Source organism: Podarcis cretensis (assembly GCF_951804945.1).
Source record: "Podarcis cretensis genome assembly, chromosome: 12".
Classification (NCBI taxonomy): Eukaryota; Metazoa; Chordata; class Lepidosauria; order Squamata; family Lacertidae; genus Podarcis; species Podarcis cretensis.
The window spans coordinates 54,791,944-54,818,807 of NC_137181.1; the positions used below are offsets into that span (position 1 = coordinate 54,791,944).

General features: G+C 43.8%; 1 protein-coding gene across 1 annotated transcript in view; it reads left to right on the forward strand.

Annotated features, from left to right (window-relative positions):
• Window positions 1–26,864, forward strand: part of ITGA9 (integrin subunit alpha 9) — a 234,436-nt gene that overhangs the window by 140,273 nt on the left and 67,299 nt on the right. Inside the window, exons 17-18 of the mRNA XM_079947527.1 lie at window positions 4,453–4,529; window positions 17,743–17,893. Of these exons, the coding sequence (XP_079803653.1) occupies window positions 4,453–4,529; window positions 17,743–17,893 (228 nt within the window). The remainder of the gene's footprint in view (window positions 1–4,452; window positions 4,530–17,742; window positions 17,894–26,864) is intronic.

Consider the following 26,864-nt stretch of genomic DNA (forward strand, 5'->3'; position numbering starts at 1 on the left):
TGAACAGCAAACAGCTCAGCCAGCCAGCTTTTATAGGCAGCCAGCTGTCAACATTGTAGCAACAACAACCCAGGGTTTCCCGCCTAAAGTGCCGCATTTTTCGCTTTATAAGACGCACCAGACCACAAGGCGCACCTAGTTTTTGGAGGAGGAAAACAAGAAAAAAAATATTCTGAATCTCAGAAGCCAGAACAGCAAGAGGGATCGCTGCGCAGTGAAAGCAGCAATCCCTCTTGCTGTTCTGGCTTCTGGGATAGCTGCGCAGCCTGCATTCGCTCCATAAGACACACACACATTTCCCCTTACTTTAGAAGGGAAAAAGTGAGTCTTATAGAGCAAAAAATACAGTAACTGACATGGACCTGAGTGAAAACTATATACACGATACTCCTGGTGGCCAGGGTGAGAACTTCAATACATAACATTTACCATGCCAAGTAACACCAGATTTAGAAAGGAGATTGTTGCAATCATGTATTTATTGAGGGACAGGCAGTCTGAGAGCTTGCATTCAGTCTTTCTGAGCACTGTACAATATTTCTAGTCCTTACTGCTGCATAAGTGTGGTTGCACAAATACCTCCCCCTGCCCCATAACTTGTATTTGTTTTTAATCACCACCGTATATTACACACTATTTTTTTTTTTTAAAAAAAGAAACCTTCAAGCAGATGATCAGAATGAACTATGATGAATAAGATGCTGGGTATTCACTTGCTGCCTATTCAGAAGAGTGGTCTCCCATCTGTATTCCAAATTTCATATTGTTAAAAATAGCTGCTTCGAGCTGGTATAAGTAAATGAATCTTAACTGAATCCCGCTTTTGCCAGAGGGCAGAAGTGTGTGTGCGTTTCCTGAGGAATGTGGCTGCTGTCACTGGGCATTTTTTCTTATAGCCTGTCATTTTGTAAACCAAAGTCAAATGAAATAACTTTAAACATGTTTGGGGGGGGGGAATTGTAAGGTTTTAGACTTGGCATGGTGTTTGTTGTTTTGCTCCACAAAAACTATGGATTGGGGATGCTATTATTATTATTTTTTGCATTTAGGTATTACCTAATACAAGATGCCTCTAGGCAAAACTGCACATGACACTGCAAGGAACAATTTCCTGAAACACATTAATCAACATCAATGACAACATTCCCACTTAAACAGAGGACTAAACACAAAATCCCCATTCAGAATATTAACATTACTGGCTGAGAAAGATGGCACTCTAATGCACAAAAAAACCCCAAACCTGCTACTGCTGCAGCTAAATCTATTAAGATAGTAAAAAGTATGAGGAGAAGGCAAATCTTCATCCGGCATCCAAAGGGTTGTAAAGCGAGCACCATGCAAGCGTCCCTGAGGAGAGCATTCCAAAGGGAAGGGGCCAACACTGAGAAGGCTGCTCTTTTCTTGCCACCACCTGAATTTGAGCAAGAGGGGCCTCCACAGATGTCCTTAAGGTCCAAGTAGGCTGGTTGAAAGGCTATTCTAGCATGGAATCAATTTAGGGTTGTGCCTTCCATTATGCAGATAATAATAATAATAATAATAATAATAATAATAATAATAATATTTATACCCCGCCCATCTGGCTGGGTTTCCCCAGCCACTCTGGGCGGCTTCCAACAAAGATTAAAAATACATTAAAATGTCACACATTAAAAACTTGGAGGTGGAATCCTCAGTCTGATGGCTTTGAGTCTCATGACAGAGCGGCACGTGATTATTTGTTTTATTATTGCTGTAGTTTTACTGTCAGGGAGGTGAACTTGTGCGATGTGTCTTCCAGGCCAGACACTGGTTACGGCTCGGCTGCTCCTTATCATATAGAGAACTTCCTAAGCCAGCACCGCGACAGGTTTGAGGATGGTGAGAAAACTCTCCACACAATAGGGAGAAGTCCCACAGCAACCAAAGGTTACAGCACACTGTGGAAACTCTCTGTGAGGAAGTGGCTGGGGAGCAGATAGGACGCTTTGTAGACCAGCCCTGATATCATTCAGGATGGCAACAGAGGAATTTCACGAGGGGTAGGGAAGGCAGTGACCAGTTTCACAGGCATAGCATTGTTCATTATCCTTCAGAACATCTGCGACATGTAGGAGTAAAATTATTTGATGCTGAGAATGTCCTCTGATGTTGGGTAGAGCAGAGGAGAAGTTTTCAGTGTTACTCCCAATATGTCCAAGATACAGATCTTGCCTTTATTACAGGAAACTGCTTTCTCCTACCCCTCCCTTTTGGTCTAATTGAATATAATGGTCCCCCCCCCCCATACTTTGGTTGAGTGGAATCCCTAATGCATCCAGACCCACCCACATATACTTGCCTGGCTTCTCATGTTGGAATTCAGTGGTCAGAGTGAACCCAAAGTTGGCAGTGAATGGACCCTTCCCATGCCAGGAAATCTAAACATGATCCCACCCAGCTTTGAAATACAATTGGCTTGAACTGGGCTTTCAAATGGTCTGTCCTTTAATGAATCAGGCCTGCATGTGGGAGGGAGAGCCAGACTGATAGGCTTGGAAGTAATTTAGTCATGACTTGAACAAGAAAGTGTCTAGAAGCATTTCTGACTTTGAAAGGTCTGCAGTTAATTAACTTGAGCAACAAAACCGTACAGAACGGCCATTGCCTTTATGCTAAATGTGACTTGTGTATTTGCAAAACCATTCACTTATGCCGACTGGGGCAGCGGCTTTTGGTTTCTCCTTTCTAACAGAGGTCATGTGATTGGCAGGTGGGTTGCTCCACCCACCTATCAAACAAGGCCCTTGCACAGCACTTCCCAAGGGTCCAACAAGCTGAAAGTCTCGGCAAAATGCAGAGCACAGAACTGGCAAAGTTGCTTTCTGCAGGGATCAGCTGTGCAATTTAGTTCTCTGTGGGAACTCAGTAGCATGGCAAACCAATAGAGTCAAACTCAGCGCCCATCAACTGCTTTCTGCATGTTCAGTTCTATGGCCACGTTCCTGTAGCCAAGTCAATTGCTTAAAAATGAGATGTATGAAGTACTTATGCTCCTTTTCAGTGCTTTTGTTCTGGCAATACTCAGCGGTACACAATACCAGCACCTCCCCCCCTTCAAATATTGTGGTGACCCTTGTGGTCGCTTTCAACTCTATTGCTCTACTGCTTCCTGGAGCTTTCAGTGGGTGTGGACGAAGGGAAAAAGGAAAAATGTGGGGCACTGTGAGCCCTTGTGTATGCCACAGGGCAGGTGGCTGTGTCTGGTCAAGTGGCAGACTTTTTTTGGGGGGGTGCCGCAGTGCACCCCCTGTGAGGGTGGTGGATTCAGAAGGCGGATCGCCATGAACCTGGTGAACACAGGCAACTTTTTTACAGGGGAGAAAAGCACTGCTCCTTTTCTGATTTATCATTTATCTCACGGCAGTCTGGTTTGGCTGTGCAGGGCTTTGTGCCTGGGTTGCCCCTTTTCTGCTACCCAATACTGACCCTTCGCCCCATGAAATGGAACATTTTCCTGGCAGGTCCAAGGAATTTTACAGCTGTTCCTGTTCACCTCTTGCAAGAGCATGCCTGCTTTGTTTAATAGAAGGATTCCTCCTTCTACATTTATAGCTCCTGAGGAATTCACCCCCATTTACTTCACCTGCTATGACTCTCGATGGAAGTACTCTGCCCGTTATTTTGTCTTCTTGTAACCTGTTGTCTATAGTTAAATCCCAGTAAAGTGTTCAGGAATGTTAATTACTTGTGGTCAGTGAGATGAAATCAGGTGCTTGCATTGGGATTCATGGGATGTGTTCTATTAGACGTGCTTTGCAAACAGCCAAGAGTCTGAGCATGTGCATTAAAAAGCAACTGGTTCTTTGCCATCACTAGTTGCAAGGAGAAGCTTCCTTTTCAAGGAAAGGTGAAGAGTGTCGTGTGTAATGCTTTGCATTTGATAAGTTCCAAAGAGATGCTTTTTATTTATAACTTCCTTTATGAGCCTTAATTTTTGAGGTTTCAAATCTCCAAACTCTCTTTCAGACCATGTGTTAAGGCTGATTCAGACTATCATTTGCTTTTTAACTTGGTTATGTCAGCACAACTTGACAGTGGCTCATAAGTGGTGTTCCGTGGACCCCAGAGGGTCTGTGGCACCATTCACACAACAAAATCTATCATAGCAATACAGTGGTACTTTGGCTTACAGACGCTTCAGGTTACAGACTCTGCCAACCCAGAAATAGTACCTTGGGTTAAGAACTTTGCTTCAGGATGAGAACAGAAATTGTGCGGTGGCAGCAGGAGGCCGCATTAGCTAAAGTGGTGCTTCAGGTTAAGAACAGTTTAAGGTTAAGAACAGACCTCCAGAACGAATTAAGTTCTTAACCCGAGGTACCACTGTATCTAATTTTTCAAAAGTAGATCCCGCAGCATATCAAACAGAGATTATTTGGTCTTCTTGTTTTCCCCTTCCCAGTAACGTTATTTTCTTAATTCTCATAGACTGTTTTTGAGAGGAATTGTCAGTCAGATGATTGTGCCGCTGATCTTAACCTTCAGGGGAAACTATTCCTATCCAGGTGAGTGCCACCTTTAAATGCTTGATTCATTTTGGGGGGAAAATACTGGTTTAAACTGACAGGACCTGTATAATTATGTTTACATGCATAGAGGACACTCTATATTCAGAAAACTCTACAGCTAAACTTTTTAATTCCTCCCTTCCCCAACTTTTTGTTTGCAGGATATTTCATACTGTTGGTTCAACTGCACCCCATGCTTAATATATATATATATATATATATATATATGCTTAAAATTATATATATATATGAATTATTTGTGTGCCACCTTTAATTTCAAAGAATGCCAAGGCACTTTATGTTGCTTTATTGATGCTTCTCAGACGTTTCATGTGCTTGGGTATGATTTCTGGGTATGATTTCTCCATTTGTCTCCCCTCCTCATGGTTGAACGTAGTTACAGTGGTGCCCCGCAAAACGAACGCCTCGCAAGACGGGAAACCTGCTAGACGAAAGGAGGCGCTTCGCAAAACGAATTTCCCTATGGGCTTGCTTCGCAAGACGAAAATGTCTTGCGAGTTCCTGCGGGGTTTTCCCCCTTTTCCCCCCCTTTTCCTAAGCCCTAAGCTGCTTATCAGCTGATCCGCTGATAAGCTGCTTATCAGCTGATCCGCTGATAAGCCGCTTATCAGCTGATCCGCTAAAAGCTGCTAAACGGCTAATAGCGCTAATCCACTAAGCTGTCAATGGGCTTGCTTCGCAAGACAAAAAAACCGCTATACGAAGAGCCTCACGGAGCGGATTAATTTCATCTTGCGAGGCACCACTGTACTGATACATTTCTGCAACTGCACCAGCCACGTTGCCCAAACCTGTGTGCATTTGATCACAGGTCTGTCAGCAGCCGGCAGCTGTCAGGGAAGAGAGGAGTGGTGTCTGGGGCCATGTTCAGAATATAACAATAGCAAAAAAGGCAGACGCACAAAATGGGTTTGCCTGCGTGGCACTGCATACGTGAAAAGGGATATGGGCAGCGGACAGAAAGAGCCCCTCTTGGTTATTAAAAAATAAAGCAGGCAGCAAAGGAAAATGGACAGGTGCCACCCTGGAGCAGAATGGGCAGGCAGAATCTAGCAGTGCAGCTGGAGAGTAAATTCCCCCTGAAGGACTATATAAATGGAATAGCACTCCATGCGGTGCCATGAGGAGGAGTGCAGCTTGACCGGGAGTGTTAATAGAAAAAGCAGAGTGGCTGGGCTTCTCGCATGGCTTGTGCATTCCCTGTGGGGGAGAGGCCGGAACAAGACTTGCGCATGGACTGTGTGTTGGTTTATGAAGACAGGTGGAGTGCAAGTGATCTTTGGATGGGAGACGAACTTCTTATAAATGACGGTTATTGATGGGAGAACTTCAAAAGCGGGTTTTCTTCCTCTTTAGCTACCTAAACTTTCCCTGCTCTTGTCATTAAAGCCAGAGTGAGTTTTATTTCCCAGCATATTCCTCTGCCCCACCCCCCGCAAATGCCGACATTTGCCTTTAAGGCCAATTGGCACCAAGTATTCAGAGACCCTTTCAGAATCTATCTTCCAGCTGTCATTCATTTGCAATCCCTCCGTACCATGCCAAGCTTTTCTCATTTTTCATTGCTGCAAATAATGTGCATTGGGGGGGTGGAGGGTGGAGCGGAACGCCAAATCCCGAAATGGAAATTGGAGGACTTAATTGCGGTGCAGGAATTCCTTCTCAGTTAGTGTTATATTCACAAGATGCCATTCCTTTGTTGTTTCTTGTAATAATTATAGTGCTAGCGTTTCTGGAGTCCAATTATATAAAGTGTGTGGATATCTATAAATATGGGTTCAGCCCAATCCAATGTCACTGGATGGATCTGGGCAAGAGAGGTTAATTTGCCATAACCACTTAACTCGGAATAAACAGCCTTCAACTCAATGCTGCTTTCTTCTGAGTAAGCATGCATAGGATTCCACTGTTAAATTAGGGGCTCTGTGTTAATCCACCAGCTCCTGTTTCTAATGCAGATAATTGGTGTCTCAGAGATGGAGCCAATTAGTCTGGACTTTGGTTACTTCTGCCAATTCTGGCCAGTGAATTTTGTTTGATAGTGAGATGCATGGACTTGACAGTGGACAGGAGTGGATTGCAGATGAAGATGGCCACCCAACTGTGTATGTCTGTCAGCGCTGCATTATTTCAAAGAATTCCTGAGTGTAATTGATTACACATTCCCATCCTACAACCAGACACATCCAACTACCCGTATCTGCAGAAGATAAATGGGCAAATCTTAATATTTTAATTTTTTTTGTCACAGTCTGTTTTGGGGGAAGGGGAAGGTATCTATACATCTTAAATACGTATATTTTGCCTCCATGCCTGACACAACAAAAGAAAATCAATGCATGGTAAATTCAAGATTTTTCTAAATAAACATTAAAAACATTTATATGCTACCTTTCAGCAGAACAACGAAAACTTAAAAGGTAGCTGAGAAATATAAAATGAATGTTCTAGAAACAATCATATTAGTGAAGCTAGTTCATTAGGATTAGTGCTGCAACCAAGTGAGAGAAATTGTAATTGATCATCATCAGATTTTTAGTTAATTAATTTATTGATTAATTTGCGTTAAGATTAGAGCTGCAGCCTAGTTAAAGGAATTGTGATTGATTAATCATCAGATTTTTAGCTGATTAATCTATTGATTAAATTTGCACAAGTTTACAATTCATAAAAATGCAATCTTTCTCTCACTAAAAAATTAAAATATTGAGTGTTATTTGGCAGATGAGTTTGCACATTATTTCCCTCTTGTGGGGAAAATGCCAGCTGACTCCAAAAGCCTCATTTAAAAAAATAAAATTGTTTGGGATTGCCTTAACAGTTGTGGAGGAGTATCCGTTTATTCCCATGCCAATATGTGCCACTCATTTGCCTTTCTGTAGAACTGAGACCCACCCCAATGTCCATTTTTACTGTGTAAAAAAATCCACCCCCTGTTAAAAACTTGCACCATTATTAATAATGCTATGGGGAAAATTCATTCTTGATGTTGTTTGATTGTGCAAAACTGGCTCCAGGTTTGATGGCGTATTGGGCATACTGCCTTCTGGTGGGATCCCTCTTTCACTGATAGGCGCCACCAGGCAGTAGCTGCAGAAACTTCCCAAGCAGAGATGCCAACTTGAATAAAATATCAGGGGATGGGGAGTCCCATGCTGCATAATTGATCCCAAGATGCAACGCACACACACCATTTGAATGGCAATGCCTATCAACTGGCAGTGGTGTGGCACCCTCAAATATTTTCTGGGTGCTTCTGGTGGTGAAGGAACCTTGGTCCCTAGGAGTTGGCTCCTATGTCTCCATCAGGGCTGGATTTAGGTTTGATGAGGCCCTAAGCTACTGAAGGTAATGGGGCCCTTTATATGTCCAGTTGTCCTTCGTCAACAATGAATTGTCACTGGTTTTTGTGTTTAATATATGCTATGTGGTAATTTATGGACCTACAGTGGTGCCCCGCAAGATGAATGCCTCGCAAGACGAAAAACCTGCTAGACGAAAGGGTTTTCCGTTTTTCAAGGCGCTTCGCAAGATGAATTTCCCTATGGGCTTGCTTCGCAAGACGAAAACGTCTTGCGAGTCTTGCGAGTTTTTTCCCTTTCCCCCCTTTTTCTAAGCCGCTAAGCCGCTAATAGCTGCTTAGCCGCTAAGCCGCTAATAGCCGCTAAGCCGCTAATAGGGATGCTTCGCAAGACGAAAAAACCGCTAGACGAAGAGACTCGCGGAACGGATTATTTTCGTCCTGCGAGGCACCACTGTAATAGGTATCTAGACCCATTTGCACATGCAGAATGTAGGCACCCTATACAGTGGTACCTCGGGTTACAGACGCTACAGGTTACATACACTTCAGGTTACAGACTCCGCTAACCCAGAAATAGTACCTCGGGTTAAGAACTTTGCTTCAGGATGAGAACAGAAACCATGCAGCAGCGGTGCAGCGGCAGTGGGAGGCCCCATTAGCTAAAGTGGTGCTTCAGGTTAAGAACAGTTTCAGGTTAAGAACGGACCTCCGGAACGAATTAAGTACTTAGCCCGAGGTACCACTGTATATAGAAATGAGCAAACCAGTGATATTATAGGGAGCAGGCTAGCAGGCGGGGCCCATTACTTACATCATAGGAGCCTACACAACACAAACACTGTTGCTGTATGTAGGTTTTATTTTATTTGTTTTTTATCTTATATTTTGGAAATGTACATCCATTTTTTTCCTTTAATTTTTTTGGGGGGCCCTCAAGAGAGTGAGGGATGCAGGTGGCGCTGTGGGTTAAAGCCTCAGCGCCTAGGGCTTGCCGATCGAAAGGTCGGCGGTTCGAATCCCTGCGGCGGGGTGCGCTCCCGCTGCTCGGTCCCAGCGCCTGCCAACCTAGCAGTTCGAAAGCACCTCCGGGTGCAAGTAGATAAATAGGGACCGCTTACCAGCGGGAAGGTAAACGGCGTTTCCGTGTGCGGCTCTGGCTCGCCAGAGCAGCGATGTCACGCTGGCCACGTGACCCAGAAGTGTCTCCGGACAGCGCTGGCCCCTGGCCTCTTAAGTGAGATGGGCGCACAACCCCAGAGTCTGTCAAGACTGGCCCGTACGGGCAGGGGTACCTTTACCTTTTACAAGAGAGTGGGGCCCAAAGCTATAGCTTGTTTAGCTTATATGTAAATCTGGCCCTGGTCTCCAAGGATGGCTGGGTGTAGCCATTTTCATTTCCCACAGTGCCCCAGCGTGCTTGAGCTAGTTTCACTCCAGGGCAGTGAAGGAAATTAAAATTATGTCCAATTGTTTCTGCTGTTGGGGATCCTGGGGCAAATATCGCTCTTGATCCTGAGCTACTGGGTGCTCTGGCAGCTGCTGTAAGATGCCAGGAGCTGACTATGCGCCTGGTAGACGGGATAGTGTGGGACTTTGCTCAAAAAACCTGGTCCATTTTTGAACTGGGTCCAACCCGCCCTTAAGTTGTGTCAGATTTTTAAATGGGTTTCATTTTCCGCCAGCCTGATTCCTTCCTTGAGGGGTGGAAATCCTTACCCTGGGGAGGGAGAAACAGGTGGGAGAGACCTCTTGATTTTCATATAAGAGAGGCCCTGCAAGGCTTTTTCTTAATGGAGTATTGGTTTTGCCTGAGGTGTGTGCCTGGGGCTTTTTAGTTTTCTAAGTAAAGTATGTAGGAAATTATAATCTGTGCCTCTAAAACATTTTTTCAGGTATGGGTGTGTGTGGAGAGACCATTTCTGAATTGAGATGGGTTGGTTTTGCCCATCTCTACCCAGAAACAAAACTCACAACCCATTCAGATGCCCATATGAGGAAAAGGAAATGATAAAAAAAGTTAAAGCTGTTCTCCACTCAAGTAGAGATGGCAATCTTGGAATACAAGCTCATAAAGTTTACTGTTGGTTGCAATAAAGAATTTGTTGCACAGTAGCAAGTGATTTATGTCAAGAAAAGAACTATACCCAAGCCAGATATTTTTAGCCAAGAAATGTATAAGCGCAAAAGAAAAATTCTCAAACAGCAGTTCTTCCATTTCAGCTCACCAGGTGACCTTTAAGAATCCCAATTTCAAATTTCATATAAGTTGACTGTATGCAAGGTTAGTAAGCGAAGCTTATGCAGATGCTTAAAATCAAATCTACTGAGTCAGATTTATATTACAAAAAGCCAAACACAACTGTGCATTTATGGTGTTCTGGCTTTCATCACAAATTTTCAGCCTGTGCAATATCAAATGGGCCTGGATTTACTGTTTCTGGAGTTTAAATGCTCTCTTTGGCAAACCTTATATTGCAGGGACAGTCTGGCAGTTATGCATGCACTAGGAATTGTACCATCTTCCCCAGGGCCCATTCATTTTATAGCCTTGAGCCATGCCACCAAATGGTTGAATTATTACCATATGTGATGAACAATGCAGAATGTGATCTATCAAAAAGTGTGTTCCTCGAGAGGCAGAAAATAGGTGGCAGACTTGCTACAATTGCTTTTGTGTGCAAGCACAGTTTCAGCCATAAAACGCTTAATGAACTCATTAGCCCGCTCAGGACTGCAAAAATGTAGAAGGCTTATCAAGCATTTTGCAACTCCCAGTACTGGTCAAGCACAGTTATATTTGGATTGCTGGTTCATAAGTTGTGCAAGCTTTCCCTGGGATCAGGTTAGATTTAGAATAGCAGCAAAATCCTGGAGCATCTTCTTTGCCAGTTTATCTCCTACTTGCACTTTCCAAACCTACCGAAACTTAGAAGTTTTGGAGTGGGGAGAGAAAACCTGTAACTTATATTTCTGAAAATCTTATTCTCAGGGAGTGCTCAAAGAGATTCCCCACTACTCTTTCAAAGATAATGTTCATGAAATGCTTTGACCATTCTTAACTGTGTTGTGGCTGCTATTAAGACTGTCTCTCCTGAAAATTTCTCCTTAAAGCAAGCAACAGCTACAAGTCTGGTCAGCAGCACTACTGTATTTATTTGCAAACATAATACAAAAAGATGCACAGGAGCCAATATGGTATGAAGAATGTCCACATGTGGGACTGAAAACACGATGGAGCAATGTGATGACAACAGTTTTACAGTTAACAGGCAATTCTGAGCCCCTGTTGTTAGGGCTTTGAGTGCTTTGCAGTTGCTGTTTTAAAATCAAATTTATTTGCTCCCCAAAGTTGAATTCTGTCACCAACATTAAGCATGTGAGTTTTCAGGGTCCTCCCTTTTAACTCTTCTAGTCAACTTAACTCCTTTACCTATGGATTCTACAGCTGCTTATATTTTATCACACATTGTTGGCATATTGTCATTCATAACCTTTGCAACTGTGAGGCCTAGGAGCTGGCATTTTTAAAGGTGAAAGCTGAGAATCAAAAGAAGCTAAAGATTTGCGTGATGCCGATCTCATATGTTTCTATGACCTTAGATTTATTTTTATTTAAAGTCTATCTGAAACCACTTAATCCATTTTGTTATGCCAGTAGAGGTATTGAAATGTTATTGGAAGTTACAAAGAACGTTAGAATATATCTCATGGGATGAATATTGCCAGGCTTTCTTGCACTAACAACTTATACATATATTATATTAGTCTGTCTCATCATCATCATCAAACCTTTATTGGCATCACTTACAAACATTCAGAATAAATAGGCCAGTGCAATCTTGTCGCCAATTCAATGATACAGTCATTTGCCAAAGGGAAGAAAAGGAGGCGAGCACTTTATTCACCTCTAAGGGTCTCCAGCAAGGGCAGGGTCCTGTACTGTATTTCGGCGGCAAAAAAATCAAATAGAGGAACTTGGCTTTGTCTTAATATGAACATCTGCCTGATAAACAGTTAGGGTTGTTGGAACACCCAGTGTACTGCTACAGAAATTACTACAAATGATATGAATCAAAGCCACAGAAAACCCCACAAGGAAATCCTGCTGTGCACAAAGCAAATGAGTTCGATTTGAGTTGGTGTGGTCTTTTTTTGTTTTGTTTTGTTTCTTTTCTTAGGGTGATGAGTCTCCCAGACGAAAAAAAGAAGTGGAAGGGAAAACGCTTTGAAATATACAGCTATATATAAATGCTCTTAATTAGCATGGAGACAAACCAGAGTGGGTTTTTCTTAGATTTCTAATTGCCAATGAGAGAGAGAGAGAGAGAACAAATTCTGATTTGAGATAGTTAAAGAGTCATGTAACAAAATGTGTCGGTAGGCGTAATGCACATAACTGAAGGAGATAGCTATTAGGAATGGATAACCCGGTGTCCATTGGCAGCTAATCTTTTCACTTGCCAAGGCAATTCTCTTGATGACAGCTGATCTGTGATAGGTCTTGCACACCACCAATTTAGTTATCAAGGGTGTGGCCACATTCCATTGACTTAATGGGAAGTTTTTCTTTCAAGTTAATGGCAAAAGCCCATTAACAAGAATTGAGCCAGATGACACCCTAAATGATTATTGTGGCCTTGTGAATAAGCCCTAGGCAGAAACTGCCGTAGCATATTAGATTTTACAGTTTTTAACCTTACAGTTGACTAGCAGTAGTGGATTTTGTTTCGTTTCTTAAGAAAGAAGAGACCCACATTATAGTTGAACTGAACCAGAGGACAGAATTTCTCGATTATTATTGTTCCCTTTGAAAGTCTGCCCTCTCTGCATTTTTGTGGGGCTGTTGAAAGGATGTTGTGGGGTGAGGGAATGGGTTCTTGTTACCTGGACAAGCAAGGAACAAAGAGGAGAGGCACTTTGATTCCCATAAAAAGCACGAGAGAAAGCCCCCAAACAAAGAAGTCAGTATTGAGATCAGCCCCTGAGGAAGAAAATAATCCATTCTGATCACAGGTTTGTTCCATCCCCATTCATGTTGCTCTGTCCTGTTACATGCTTTTTAAAGCAAAATTGCTTGTGAAGGATTGGCCACTTCTGGATCGGCGTTCCAGTCAAAACCAGTTCCCCCAGCCCTGATTTAACTTATCGGTTATACCGGAGCACAAATAACAGCTACCTCAAGTGTTCCAGTTACTGTGTGTTCTTGAGTACATGCTAATTCATGTTGATTCGCCATGTTATTTATACGTAGAGATTTTGTAAACTTGTGCAGTCATCTGCTTAAGTTTTGCCCTGGATAAACCGAAGAATCTGCAGACGACAAATTTCCTTGCCTGTGCTATTATATAACTTGATTTTCTAAGCACTGATTTTATCATGGTCTAAAGCAATGTTTTGATGAGCCTAAGGCCCACTGGAATATAAGCCCCACTGGAATGCTTTGACAGTCAAATTCTTGAGCGAAACCTCTTCTAAGCAGAGATAATCTAGACAATATTCACATGTGCACAGAGCAATCCAGACTTAAAATAAGTCTGGCTAAGGAGTTCAGTGGCCATGGGAACCAGCCTCCCCCTTGATAGGAACTAGGCTGCCCACATAAATGCTAATCAGTTAATAAAATAAAACCGATATCCCTCTTTCATTTACTGTTTTGCTTACATCTTCAATTCCTTAAGGACGGTGTCTGTGCCTGTCTGTTTGTTTGTGTCCCAATGAAGCATGGGTCATGGAATCATAGAATCATAGAATCATAGAGTTGGAAGAGACCACAAGGGCCATCGAGTCCAACCCCCTGCCAAGCAGGAAACACCATCAGAGCACTCCTGACATATGGTTGTCAAGCCTCTGCTTAAAGACCTCCAAAGAAGGAGACTCCACCACACTCCTTGGCAGCAAATTCCACTGTCAAACAGCTCTTACTGTCAGGAAGTTCTTCCTAATGTTTAAGTGGAATCTTCTTTCTTGTAGTTTGGAACCATTGCTCCGTGTCCGCTTCTCTGGAGCAGCAGAAAACAACCTTTCTCCCTCCTCTATGTGACATCCTTTTATATATTTGAACATGGCTATCATATCACCCCTTAACCTCATGTTGTTGGGTCATGTTGTTCCTTGAACAATTTCAGTTCAACCAACACATTTTGATGACGGCAGCGCTTCCTGTTTAATGAACTGCAGATGCTAAAGCAGGATGGCACCACATGGGCAGTGCAGTTCATACATCACTGAAGGCAATCCATACCCGATGACATCATGCCCCGGATAAGCAAACAGGGCTCAGGAATTCCCTTGCCAATGGAGAGATTCTTTTTCTTAATCCAGTTCTTACTGAAAGTGTACCTGATTCATTCCAGATGTCCTGAGATTTAATGACTCAGGAAACTGCTGTCTTGAAAGGAAGGCCTAAGCTCAGTCTCCTGTTGCTGTTGTGATGGGGATTAGAAATCCTCTGTCAGACTCAAACCAATGAGGTTTTCAATAAAGTACCCTAAAGCTATGAATCTGATGGCAGTTCCTTCAGTTCAGACATTTAGTTCGTACTTTCCAAAGAATCCCCCTCCCCCCTCCCCTCAAGGGTGGAATACATGCTGCACTTAATGACTACTTTAAAAAAATTCCCTATTTTTCATATATTTTACTCTATGAGATAACCAGCAGCTGCAGATAGTGACCCATGATCCTTATTCATTGTTAACCTGGTGAAAAATTCTGGGCTTCCCTGTATGTATGGCGATCAGTAGTTTATTGTATATATAGTTCGAATGCTTTTATTTATTTATTTTTTTAAAATAATATTTATTAAAGTTTCAAAAAAGTTACAAGAATAAAAGAAGAAAAACAAACAAAAAAGAAGCAAAAAATACAAAATACAAAAAAGTAAAAACAATTAAAAACAAATCAACCTTTCCAAGTCTTGACTTTCATTTACTTGTTTCCCTGACCTCCTCACACCTCCCTTTTTTGTATTCTAGTTCAATTAGTTATTTCAGCAAATCCTTTCCATTTTTGCTTTTATCTTAATAATTTATCTTAATATATCATAACTTCACATTCTCACCTGTTAACAATCCATCTTTAGATACTCCTTTATAACATTACTGCTAAAACCACATAACTTCATTCCAACATCCTTCTAACATTCCTTAATTTTACAATATTTTTGTAGATAGTCTTTAAATTTCTTCCAATCTTCTTCTACCGACTCTTCTCCCAGGTCTCGGATTCTGCCAGTCATTTCTATAGTTCGAATGCTTTTAAACCGGAATAATATTTTTTTAAAGTCAGGGGTAGCCCCTCCCCCTGATGCTGTTGAACTGCAGATCCCATCATTCTGAGCCAGAAGGTTGGGGTTGATGGGAGTTATAGTCTTGCAATCTTTGGGGCTACAACCTCAGGCTACAACCTCATGTCTATAACCTTCTTAGTCAAACTCTTATGCACCTGTAGCAGTGCATTCCATATTCAGAAAGGGATTGTCCTTGCAGTACAAAACAGCTCAGAACCATGTGTTCTATTTACTGCCCATTTAATGCAAAAATCCACGATAAATATTTAAACTCCATGCTGAAAGAAAGGTTAAATTGCCCCGACTTCTCCAGGGTTTCCTTTGTACTGAACAGTCATAGGTGCGACATTATGGAGAATGTAGCAACATTTCTGAGAGATGCCACTAAACTACATCGCTGCAAGACTTGAAAGGCACTTTTAAACCTGATTATGTTTCCTCTTAAAGTATCTCCTCTTATGAACAGGCGCCCATTTTATGTTTTGATTTATGTACTTTTGTATCCTCTGCATGCCAAGGAAGGAGATTGATTGACATGTGGTGGGGCTGGCACTTAATTTGATGGGACTGGGCTGGCAGTGAGGTTGGGGGTGTGGGGCTGCAGCGGTGGGAGAATTGGATTAGTGGTGGTGCACTACTGCAGCCCAGCATCAATGCCAATATCACAAGGATGACTCTGTGGCTCTTCCTCACCACGTGTGCCACTACTGATGCTCATGTCACAAAAACATGAGGGATGCATTTCTAATAGCTGTGTTATTATCAGTAGCCCTGAAATCAATTTTTGATGGAAGGACTACATCTGTTCCATGAATGAATGAAATGTTAGAAATGTTAAAACCCACCAAAAGCACCAAGAGGGAGATTTGGAGTGTACTTAACCCTTTCGCTGCCTGCTGCTTCTGCACTTCAATTATCCTCCAGTACGCTTCCATGTATTTGGACAGGTGGCATGTAGTTGTGTCTTCAGTCAGAATTAAACTTTTTAAAATAGAGGTAAATCTGAGCTATAAACACCTTTTGACAAAGGCACTCAAGGCAGGGGGCCCCTCCCCAGACAGGGTGCACCCAGTCTGGTCAGTTCAGGCCTTCTGGGAACAGTCTAATGCATCCTTTATCAACCTTGAGTCCCCAGATATCTTTGGACTACAGCTCCCATCATCGCTGATTGCTGGCCCTTCTCAGCAGGGATGATGGGAGCAGGGGCAAACGAAGGCTAACCGACAACCGGGGTGGGGCAAACCGCCGGCTGCGTTGCACCACTACTTGTGGCACATGCATGGCGTTGCTACCTATGACGCATTCGTGGCATCGCTATGTAGGGCGCCTGTGCAGCGTCACTACATACAGCGCATGCATTTGACACCACGCATGCGTTGTACATAGGAAGTTTGCTGTCGGCGCCACTCAAGCGCCATACGGACAGTGGCGGAATCCTCTGCTCGTGGCTGCAGATGCGAACGGAGGATTCTCCACGTGGCTGCAGTGGCGCAATGGCCGTTCGTGCCGCCGCACCCAGGGGCGGTGGGGTGAGCACCCCATGGGGTGCCTTCTTGTCCCCCCCAGACACGGCACCCCAGGTGGACCGCCCCCCGCCCCCCTTTGAGACACCACTGGATGGGAGTTGTATTCCAGCTACATCTGGGGATCCAAGGTTGAGAAAACCTGGCTCTGATGCCGATTTAGAGAATTGCAAAGAAGGCATCATCTGCAAGCACTCACTTTTGCCTACATGACCTCTCTGCAAGAGGTCCAGCAGTGCATCAACTTGTGCTTTCAGTTACTGCTTTTTGTTCCTACAGACTCCACAATAATCCCAGATAGTCACAGCCTCCTTATGATTGACTCAGTCAAGCAAGCTGCTGCTGCTGCTGTAGAGGATGTAGTGATGTGAAATGGCATATCATGTCCACAATGGCTTACGTTGCTTTATTGACAACATATGTACAGTGGTGCCCCGCAAGACGAATGCCTCGCTAGACGAAAAACGCTCAAGACGAAAGGGTTTTTCGTTTCTTGAGTTGCTTCGCAAGACGAATTTCCCTATGGGCTTGCTTCGCAAGACGAAAACGTCTTGCGGGTTTGCTTCCTTTTTCTTAAAGCCGTTAATACCTGGGGAATCCGCGCTCCGCAAGATGAAAAAATCGCAAGACGAAGCAACTCGCAGAACGAATTAATTTTGTCTTGTGAGGCACCACTGTATTCTATTCTCTTTTGCTTTCTTTCTTGCAGTTACAGTGTTTTTAGGTTAATGTTCAGTTTGTATGCAATACTATCCAACCCTCTTCCTCAAGTGAGCTCCGTGTGGTGCACGTGGGGCCAATCCATTTTTCTCATTCATTTCAGTGCACAGTAACTGCACTGATGGTGGATGAAACATGATCTCTGATTTGCATTGTGGTCTCAAGTAATGCTTTTGGCCTGGCCACACAGTGACTGACTAGGAGGTGAGCCAGACACTTCATTCTTGTCTCCCTGTAACAGGAGAACTCTTTTGACTTGCGTTTTTTTCAAGTGAGATGTCATGTTTCTCTACTGCGAATTGAAAAAAGATGGGAAGGAGTAGCAAAGGGTTAACCTGTTGTCGTTTCTGTTCACAGCGTGGGTGATAGGGCTCCCTATCTGGCTTTGGGAGCCGTGAAGAACGTTTCCCTGAACATCACCATCTCCAACATTGGGGACGATGCCTATGACACGAACGTTGCCTTCAACTTCTCCAGAGAGCTCTTCTTCATCAAAATGTGGCAAAAAGTAGGAATAGCCGGTCAGCCTTGGGGACAGGCAATGCTGTATTTTTGTTAATCTGAAGTCATGAGCTTGGTCTTCAAGATAAACTATGGAAGGAAATGGAAGGAAAGTTTCTAATCTCATCCTATACCCCGCAGTCACCTCTGACCCCTCGCTTCATGGAAAGAAGTTTTTCTGTTCTCTCCTCTCACAACAGCTCCCCACACCCTGACCCATATTCCTCAGTAGGGTCCTCCTGAACCCCCAGAGAGGTTTTTCTTTGGGGTGGGTCCAGGCTTTTTGGGGGTTCCTCAAGGAGAGGAAGAGAAGGAACTTTCCTTTTGTTAACTTCTATAAGTTAATTTATTTTAGGTTTCAGACCATGGAGATTAGCGGAGTTTTAACTGCTTTCATTTGTCCTAGGGGTGTAAAATCAAGGGAGCTTGGCTCTCCTATTTATCTTTATTAAGCTATTTTACAAATAAAAGCTTCTGTGCAGAAGAAGCTTTCTGCAGCTTCTTGCTGTTCTTAATATTCTTGCAGTCACTGGTTTGATCGCGAGAGCGAAAAGAATTCTCACTTGATTGCCCAGATGCTTTTAGCTTTCTTCTTGTATTGGGATATTAAAAACAGCACAGCATTATTGAAAGCCTTTTTTAAAAAAAGCAGTTCCCAAAATAATACAGTCTAGGAAGGGAGTTCCAAAGTCTGGGAGCAGACTTACACACCCCTCTTTTTGTCATCCGGGTGGCGCTGTGGGTAAAACCTCAGTGCCTAGGACTTGCCGATCATCAGGTCGGCGGTTCGAATCCCCGCGGCGGGGTGCGCTCCCGTCGTTCGGTCCCAGCGCCTGCCAACCTAGCAGTTCGAAAGCACCCCCGGGTGCAAGTAGATAAATAGGGACCGCTTACTTGCGGGAAGGTAAACGGCATTTCCGTGTGCTGCGCTGGCTCGCCAGATGCAGCTTTTCACGCAAGCCACGTGACCCGGAAGTGTCTGCGGACAGCGCTGGCCCCCGGCCTCTTAAGTGAGATGGGCGCACAACCCTAGAGTCGGACACGACTGGCCCGTACGGGCAGGGGTACCTTTACCTTTACTAAAATTATACAATTTACAAAATGTAAAACCTAAATTAAACCTCCCAAAGTTTGATGACGTATTGAGAAATGGGGGAGGGAGAGAAGCTTTACTATCTCTTAATTATTTCATTCAGCTAACCTCCCCTGCTTTTCAGCTGCAAGGAGGCATTAGCTAAGTAAGATAACTAAAGATACAAATCTGCAGCTAGCATTGCCCCTTTGACTCTTAGTGATTTCAAGTGACTCCAAGTTCCCTTGATTCTTGAGAGCTATGACAGGTCCCACCCATCAGTGAAGGTATGCTGTGTCTTCCATGTCCCACTTTACATATTTCTTTTTCCCCCAAGTTTTTTATTGATTTTCAACATTTCAACACATAAAAACATAAAAACAGTCAACAAAAAACAGTCAACATATTTCTTCTGCTGCACAAGCGCATCCCTAGAGACAAGCAGACCTGTCCACCTCAACAACAACATCATAATGGCGTTGTGTTTAGTGGTCCTATGTAAAGCCCGTTTCCCCTGAAAAAAGCAGCTCGCTCGGATACTTTTAGCAGCTGCTCTGTTAATGAACACGATCCAGCAGGAGAGGCCCATCTTTCCCCCATATTGCCACCTGAAATTCATTCTCAGCAGAGGTAAACCTCAGAATCAAGACCACCCTGGCTGCCAGGTTTATAATCTCCCTCGGATAGCCCTCCTGATATACAGTAACCTGCCATGCATCTCGGTTTGTTTTTTCATGTGCCTGCTAAGCGCTGCTTAGTAGATTAAATGTAATATGCTTTCATCTGGTTATTGTAGCTACGAGAAGTGAGGACAATAACTGGCTCTTTGTTTCAAATGGCTTATGTAAACTCCCGAAAATGTATATTAGGTGCATGGACACTGAATATCTAATGGTAAGATTTAAAGGACGAAATATGCCCTGGCTCAGTAATTATTAGAGTAGCATTTACTTTCCATGCAAGTGTTATTGTTGCTGACTCTCATTTCCTTTAGACTCTGAAATTTCATGAGCCATGTTAATGGGATTTCTGGGCAAACCCCCTGTTCCTCTTCACTGGGGTGAGAAAGGGCACATTGATATTTAAAAGACTTCATTTATTGAGCTATTTTGTTTCCACACTGCTCTGTAGCCAGCCAGCATCAGTGCCTTGGCCAGAGGCTGAAAGATTGCTTTCCATAGGCTTAAGGGACAATTAGTCCTCAAACTGTGCATCATTATAGAGAGGATTCTTTGAGGTGTTCTTTCAAGTGTGCCTGCTTATTAACCTTGCATCATTTGGTTAGTTGTCCTAGCATTGCTATTTTAGAAATGGCCATCTGTGTGGCAAATGTTCTGCAAGGTTAGTTGTCAGTGGATATTTCATAAATAAAGAAATTTCCCCCTGTCCCCCACAAAAAATACTTTATTTAGAATGCTTCTATACTCTTGGATGGTTGCTACTGTACTGATCAATATACAGTTGTACCTTGGATCTTGAAAGCCTTGGCTCCCGAACAAATTGGCTGCTGAACGATCAAAACCTGGAAGTGAGTTTCCGGTTTTTGAATGTTCTTTTGGAAGCCGAATGTTCAATGAGGATTCTATGGCTTCTGATTGGCTACAGGAGCTTCCTGCAGCCAATCAGAAGCTGCGCTTTGGTTTTGGAAGTCGAATGGACTTCCAGAACGGATTCTGTTCGACCTCCAGGTACAACTGTATAGGAAGAACACATTTTGAATGTGTATCAGAAGTGTATAGTAGTGGATCTGGATACAAACCAAGTCCAACTTAGGTTCCACTGAAATCAATAGGATTCAAATTAGTCATTGATTTTTATAGTATCTAAGTGACTAGCTTTGTCTCAATCCAGCCTATGGTCAATTTGAACAGAAGAACATTTGGAGGGTGGGTGGGTGTAGTGGGGTGAGTCCTTTGAAAATAAACCCAAAGAAATGAAAAAACGTTAAGCAAAGAATGCTGAGTTAATTTGAAGGATTTTCTCCGCTGTTCTCCTGGTCTTCTTTGCACACTTTGGTTTTGTAGTTAACAATTGGAGTATGTTATTACTCAAAACAACAGGACATTGTCTTGTGGAAGGAAGTTTCACTGAAATCAGTGATACCCTTCCAAGCAAATTGGGATCCTAGACTCTTTTGAAGTCAGGCTTGTGTTCTAATGAAAGAGCCTAATGTTAATGACCTCTGTAGGTCATTAACAACAGACAGCTTTTAATGGCCTCCTTCTTTCTCCTTTTTCTGCAGCAACCAGAGGCATTGACCTCTGGGCTTATTTTCTTTGTAACAAGACCTAGAAGTTTATCGGTTTTTATTAGAAAGGAGCTGCATCTTTCACACCAGAGAGTTTTGCTTGCTTTTAAGAGTGGCAGTTTGAGATGGTGCTGTAGATAAATGACACCCTGAACTGAAATCCCAACCGTATGATAATTATATATATTGGAAATGGGCCTCACCCAATTACATGTTCTATATCAATATGCCTTAATGACAGGAACTGCTCAGTAATTGTCCTCTTTCATTTGCTAGCTCATTTAGACAATTTGGTAGGAACAGGTTCTGAAAAGCAAACTGCCCTCTTGTTAAGAACATTTTAAAAAGGAGATGTTCCCAGTCCTGATCTGCTTATTGAAGTCACTCAGGATATCAACTGTGAGAGTTGCAGAGTCAGACTTAACATTTAACTGGAATTTTAGCCGCCCTTATTATTATTATTTTATTAGTTATGTCCTGGCTATAAGTACTGCTTTGTCTAGAACAGGGGTCGGCAACCTGGTGCCCATGGGCCAGTAGTGGCCCACGAGGCTTATCTAACCAGCCCATGGCAACCCTTGCCGCCCCCCACCCACCCAACGCCCCCTGTTCTTACTGGTGCGGTGCGGGAACCAACTTCTGGTTGATGGTGCCTGTGCGCATGTGCACAGGTGCTCCTCCTACCCGGATGTGTGCTGGAAATAGCGTGTGTGCATGTGTGCGGGATGGAGAAGAGGCCATGCTATTTCTGGTGCACTTCCGGGTTGGAGGAGCATCAGAAATAGCATGTGTGCACGCACACGGGCGCTCCTCCGACCCGGAAGAGCACGCGTGCGCACACCCTCTGGCCCATCCTCTGATAGACAGACTGTTGACCGGCCCATCCTTGGATAAAGTTGCCTACCTCTGGTCTAGAATTTGGGTTCTGAACTAGCAACCTTCCTTGACTGAAGGCTAAGTTGGGTTCCTGCCTAGTGGAACTCAGAGGCTGGATACGCATTTCTAGGGATGCTGTAGCATCATGCTTTGCTGACGCTGCATTGAGCAGTGGATTGGACTCTCATGTTTATAAAGATGAACAGAGAAGAGGGAAAGAGTGTGAGTGAGGAGGAGACGTGAGCAAGCCTGTTGGGGGTTCCTGGTACACAAACCATGGTTAGCCATTGGCCAATGACTTCTTCCCAGAGGTGTCCAGTGCCCTAACAGCAATCCTGCTGTTTTATTTCAGTGCCTGAAGCATTGGTGGCACTGCCGTGATCTCTGTGGCTTGTGCCAGCATGGGGGGAAATGCTCCTCTCTTTTTCCCCTAGATGCAAACATTTTAAAAAATAAAGTATTCTCAGACTCTCCTTCCCTAAGGCTCTCTATCCCCAGCAGTTTTGTAAGGGGAAAGTGAAATGTTCTCAGAGCAGCTTGGTCTGTTTTTGGAAATGTGATAGGGTGCTATACTTTTTCCTTTGGTGGACTCTCAGTAGGTTACCCAAAAGAGAGATGGAATACTTGGTTACCTAAAAGAGAGATGGAATACTTGGCCAGTTTTCTCATTGGTGAAGTGGCACGTTGAGGCAGTGTTTCAGTCCATATGTGCCAATGACGATGAGTTCCTGCTCCGGAAAGAATCCAAAATTGCCATTTTGCAAAAGCCTGTTGCAGAGATGATGAGCAGTATGTTAGATGGTCCATGGGACATTTACCATAGTGTCTTTCAAGTCAAATCTGAAGGCAAGTGGAATTTGGTTGAAGGTGGCGCTGTGGGTTAAACCACAGAGCCTAGGGCTTGCCGATCAGAAGGTCGACGGTTTGAATCCCCGCGACGGGGTGAGCTCCCATTGCTCGGTCCCTGCTCCTGCCCACCTAGCAGTTCAAAAGCACGCCAAAGTGCAAGTAGATAAATAGGTACCGCTCTGGCGGGAAGGTAAACGGCGTTTCCGTGCGCTGCTCTGGTTCTCCAGAAGTGGCTTAGTCATGCTGGCCACATGACCCGGAATCTGTAGGCCGGCTCCCTCAGCCAATAAAGTGAGATGAGCGCCACAACCCCGGAGTCGGTCACAACTGGACCTAATGGTCAGGGGTCCCTTTACCCTTTACCTTTAAGTGGAATTTGGTTATGGGTAAAGGAGCTATCTCGAGAAGGGTGTGTGTGTGAGAGAGAGATGGGATCATGATGGGAAAGACCTGGAGTGCAAGGAAAGTGGACCAGTAGCCCAGGTGAGGAACTGAGCCATTGTTTGGCCAGTCATTGGAAGTACAGTGGTGCCCCGCAAGACGAACGCCTCGCAAGACGGAAAACCCGCTAGACGAAAGGGTTTTCCGTTTTGGAGGCGCTTCGCAAAACGAATTTCCCTATGGGCTTGCTTCGCAAGACGAAAATGTCTTGCGAGTTCCTGCGGGGTTTTTTCCCTCCCCTCCTTTTCCTAAGCCCTAAGGTGCTTATCAGCTAATCCGCTGATAAGCCGCTTATCAGCTGATCTGCTAAAAGCCGCTAAACTGCTAATAGCGCTAATCCGCTAAGCTTCACAAGACGAAAAAACCGCTATACGAAGAGCCTCACGGAATGGATTAATTTCGTCTTGCAAGGCACCACTGTAGTTGCTTTGTGGTTTCCACAGGATAAAAAACCAGTCAGTTATCAGCTCATGGAGGATTCTTGTCTCAAAGCAATCATGAACAAGTAACCAAACATTAAAGTTCTCATGAAAGTGATAAGCCCGTGGCTTCAGAGTACAGGTGGGCGCTTTTCCTAACAAAAGCCAGATGTTGCTCTTGCCTAGTCTTCTCACGAGTAGGACTGTTATTCTGTGAAGGAGTTTCCATCACCCCTGCCCCCAAGTTCCCACTTCAATAAGAACTAGGCTTAAGTCTGGCCATGTAACACAGTATCATTTGTATGTGCTACAAACACCTTTGAGCCTTCTGTGATGAAAAAGCTTCCAATAAAAGCTATCGCCTGTTGGTAAATGGTTCAAGTTATAGCAGCCTAGAGTGGATTCAGTTATTTGATTTTTAAAATGCATTAAATTTTTAAATGCAGGCAGATTATGAGAATGGGTAATCCTTGTAATCAGTCAAAACATATGCTATCATGCTCTACATTGACACTGCAATTCCAAACCTGCTTACTTGGGAGTAAGTCCAATGGAACTGTGTGGGATTTATCTTTGGACAGAACTAAATAGGATTGTGTTCGAGAACAGAGTATTTTTATTACATTCTAAATGTTATCTTCAAATTTTAAAATGAGTGGTCAGCCTCTTAAGATTAGAACTGATACTTTTTATAATTATGTTGATAACATGTCATGTTCCAAGGTAATTAAAAAGTTGCCCTAGCAAAATCCCCCCCATTTGTGCAGCTGCTACATGTACTAGAGCCCTAATGTTGAATGCTTGGCCATTCAACTTCAAGAGTTGTATCTGTTTTGCTATCCCATTTTAGATACTATCTTTCATATGTCTCCCATCTGCCTAACAGAGGTGACACTAAATCCATTTGAAAACTATGTAGTTACAGTGCAGAATCATTAGGCTGCTGAGTTATTAGAAGCGGGCAGAAATGGGTTAAACTTCCACGCAGCTTCACAGTAATAAAATATGATGCTCAGTTGAGAGATAGTTTGGCTTTTTTCCAAATCCTATGCATTTTGCATGATAGACTTAATTAGACACATCTACAACTGAAAAAACCCAACCCATGTCTCAGCAGGTATTTTTGAAGAAGTGTGTGGCTAATTCATGTACAACAGACCCGTCAAGTGTCCCTATTTCCCAAGGACAGTTCCCAGATTTACAGAAGCCATTCCTGTTCCTGATCCCGGAATGTCCTGCTTTTCCTTAAAGGTAAAGGGACCCCTGACCATTAGGTCCAGTCGCAGCCGACTCTGGGGTTGCGGCGCTCATCTCACTTTATTGGCCGAGGGAGCCGGGGTACAGCTTCCGGATCATGTGGCCAACATGACTAAGCCGCTTCTGGCGAACCAGAGCAGCACACGGAAATGCCGTTTACCTTCCCGCCGGAATGGTGCCTATTTATCTACTTGCACTTTGATGTGCTTTCGAACTGCTAGGGGGGCAGGAGCAGGGACTGAGCAACAGGAGGACACCCCATCTTGGGGATTCCAACCGCCGACCTTCTGATCAGCAAGCCCTAGGCTCTGTGGTTTAACCCACAGTGCCACCCACGTCCCTCTACCACACCCCTCTTTTCCTTAAAGGTAAAAGGTAAAGGTACCCCTGCCCGTACGGGCCAGTCTTGACAGACTCTGGGGTTGTGCGCCCATCTCACTTAAGAGGCCAGGGGCCAGCGCTGTCCGGAGACACTTCCGGGTCACGTGGCCAGCGTGACATCGCTGCTCTGGCGAGCCAGAGCCGCACACGGAAACGCCGTTTACCTTCCCGCTGGTAAGCGGTCCCTATTTATCTACTTGCACCCGGAGGTGCTTTCGAACTGCTAGGTTGGCAGGCGCTGGGACCGAGCAGCGGGAGCGCACCCCGCCGCAGGGATTCGAACCGCCGACCTTTCGATCGGCAAGCCCTAGGCGCTGAGGCTTTAACCCACAGCGCCACCTGCGTCCCCTGCGCCACCTGCGTCCCCGCGCCACCTGCGTCCCCTTTTCCTTAGGGCGCCCCTATTTCCATCAGAGGGTATGGATTTTTGCGACCCTCTGAGCCAAGGAGCCTTTAGAATACAACTGAAGGCAGTCCTATATAGGGAAGTGTTTCTTATGTTTAATGTTTTTTATGTTTTTATATATGTTGGAAGCCACCCAGAGTGACTGGGGCACCGCAGTCAGATGGGCAGGGTGTGTGTGTATGTGTGTGTGTGTGTGTGTGTATATATATATATATAAATAAAATCAATCATGGAATAGGACGTTCCTATTTTAATTGAAAAAATGTTGGAGGGTATGTGTACACCAAGCTGCAGAATGAAATAGGATGGACTGTACCACTTTATATTAAAAGTGGGCCATACCAGTTGCAAATATCCCGTTCCATGTAATGAAAATCTGCCTGCAAATAATCTGAAGTGGTACAGTCTATTCTGCTGCCTCATCCTGCTGCATTGTGTAGACCAGGCCTTAGAACACTGATAAAGAAAGACTTGGCCTGAAATGTTATAGCAATATGACATCCACATGCACAACACATAACTTCTGGTCAATCCATAATCCTTGTTGTGGTAATTCCAAAAAAGGTCTCTTTTCCAAGTTGGACATGCCACCGTGTAATTTGGGGCATGTCTGTTTTGTACAAACAGGCCTGATTTCCTGTCTTACGTGCTCTCATTCCATTTGGTCAGGCATTTACTCCTTAGGAGAGATTTAAGGGTTTTTATTTAACAGATTCAAAGGTGCAATTAAGAAGATTTGTGGTCTCCGTATGGAAAGGGATGTTCTTTTCTACGCTCCACGCAGTTGCCTTCATTTATCTGAGCTTATTCTAGGGAAGGAGGTGGTTTTCTACACGAACACATAAACAACCCTCATCTTATTTCTAATATGTATAGTCATTTTTGGCCATAACTGAAGACTGATTTATACAGGAAAAAGGCAACAGCATAGGATCACTGTGTCATTCATTCAAGCACTGCAATCTCCTATTCCTCTGCCTATAATTAGTGTTACTTTTTTAAAAAACCAAAAAACTGAGATTTATCTTC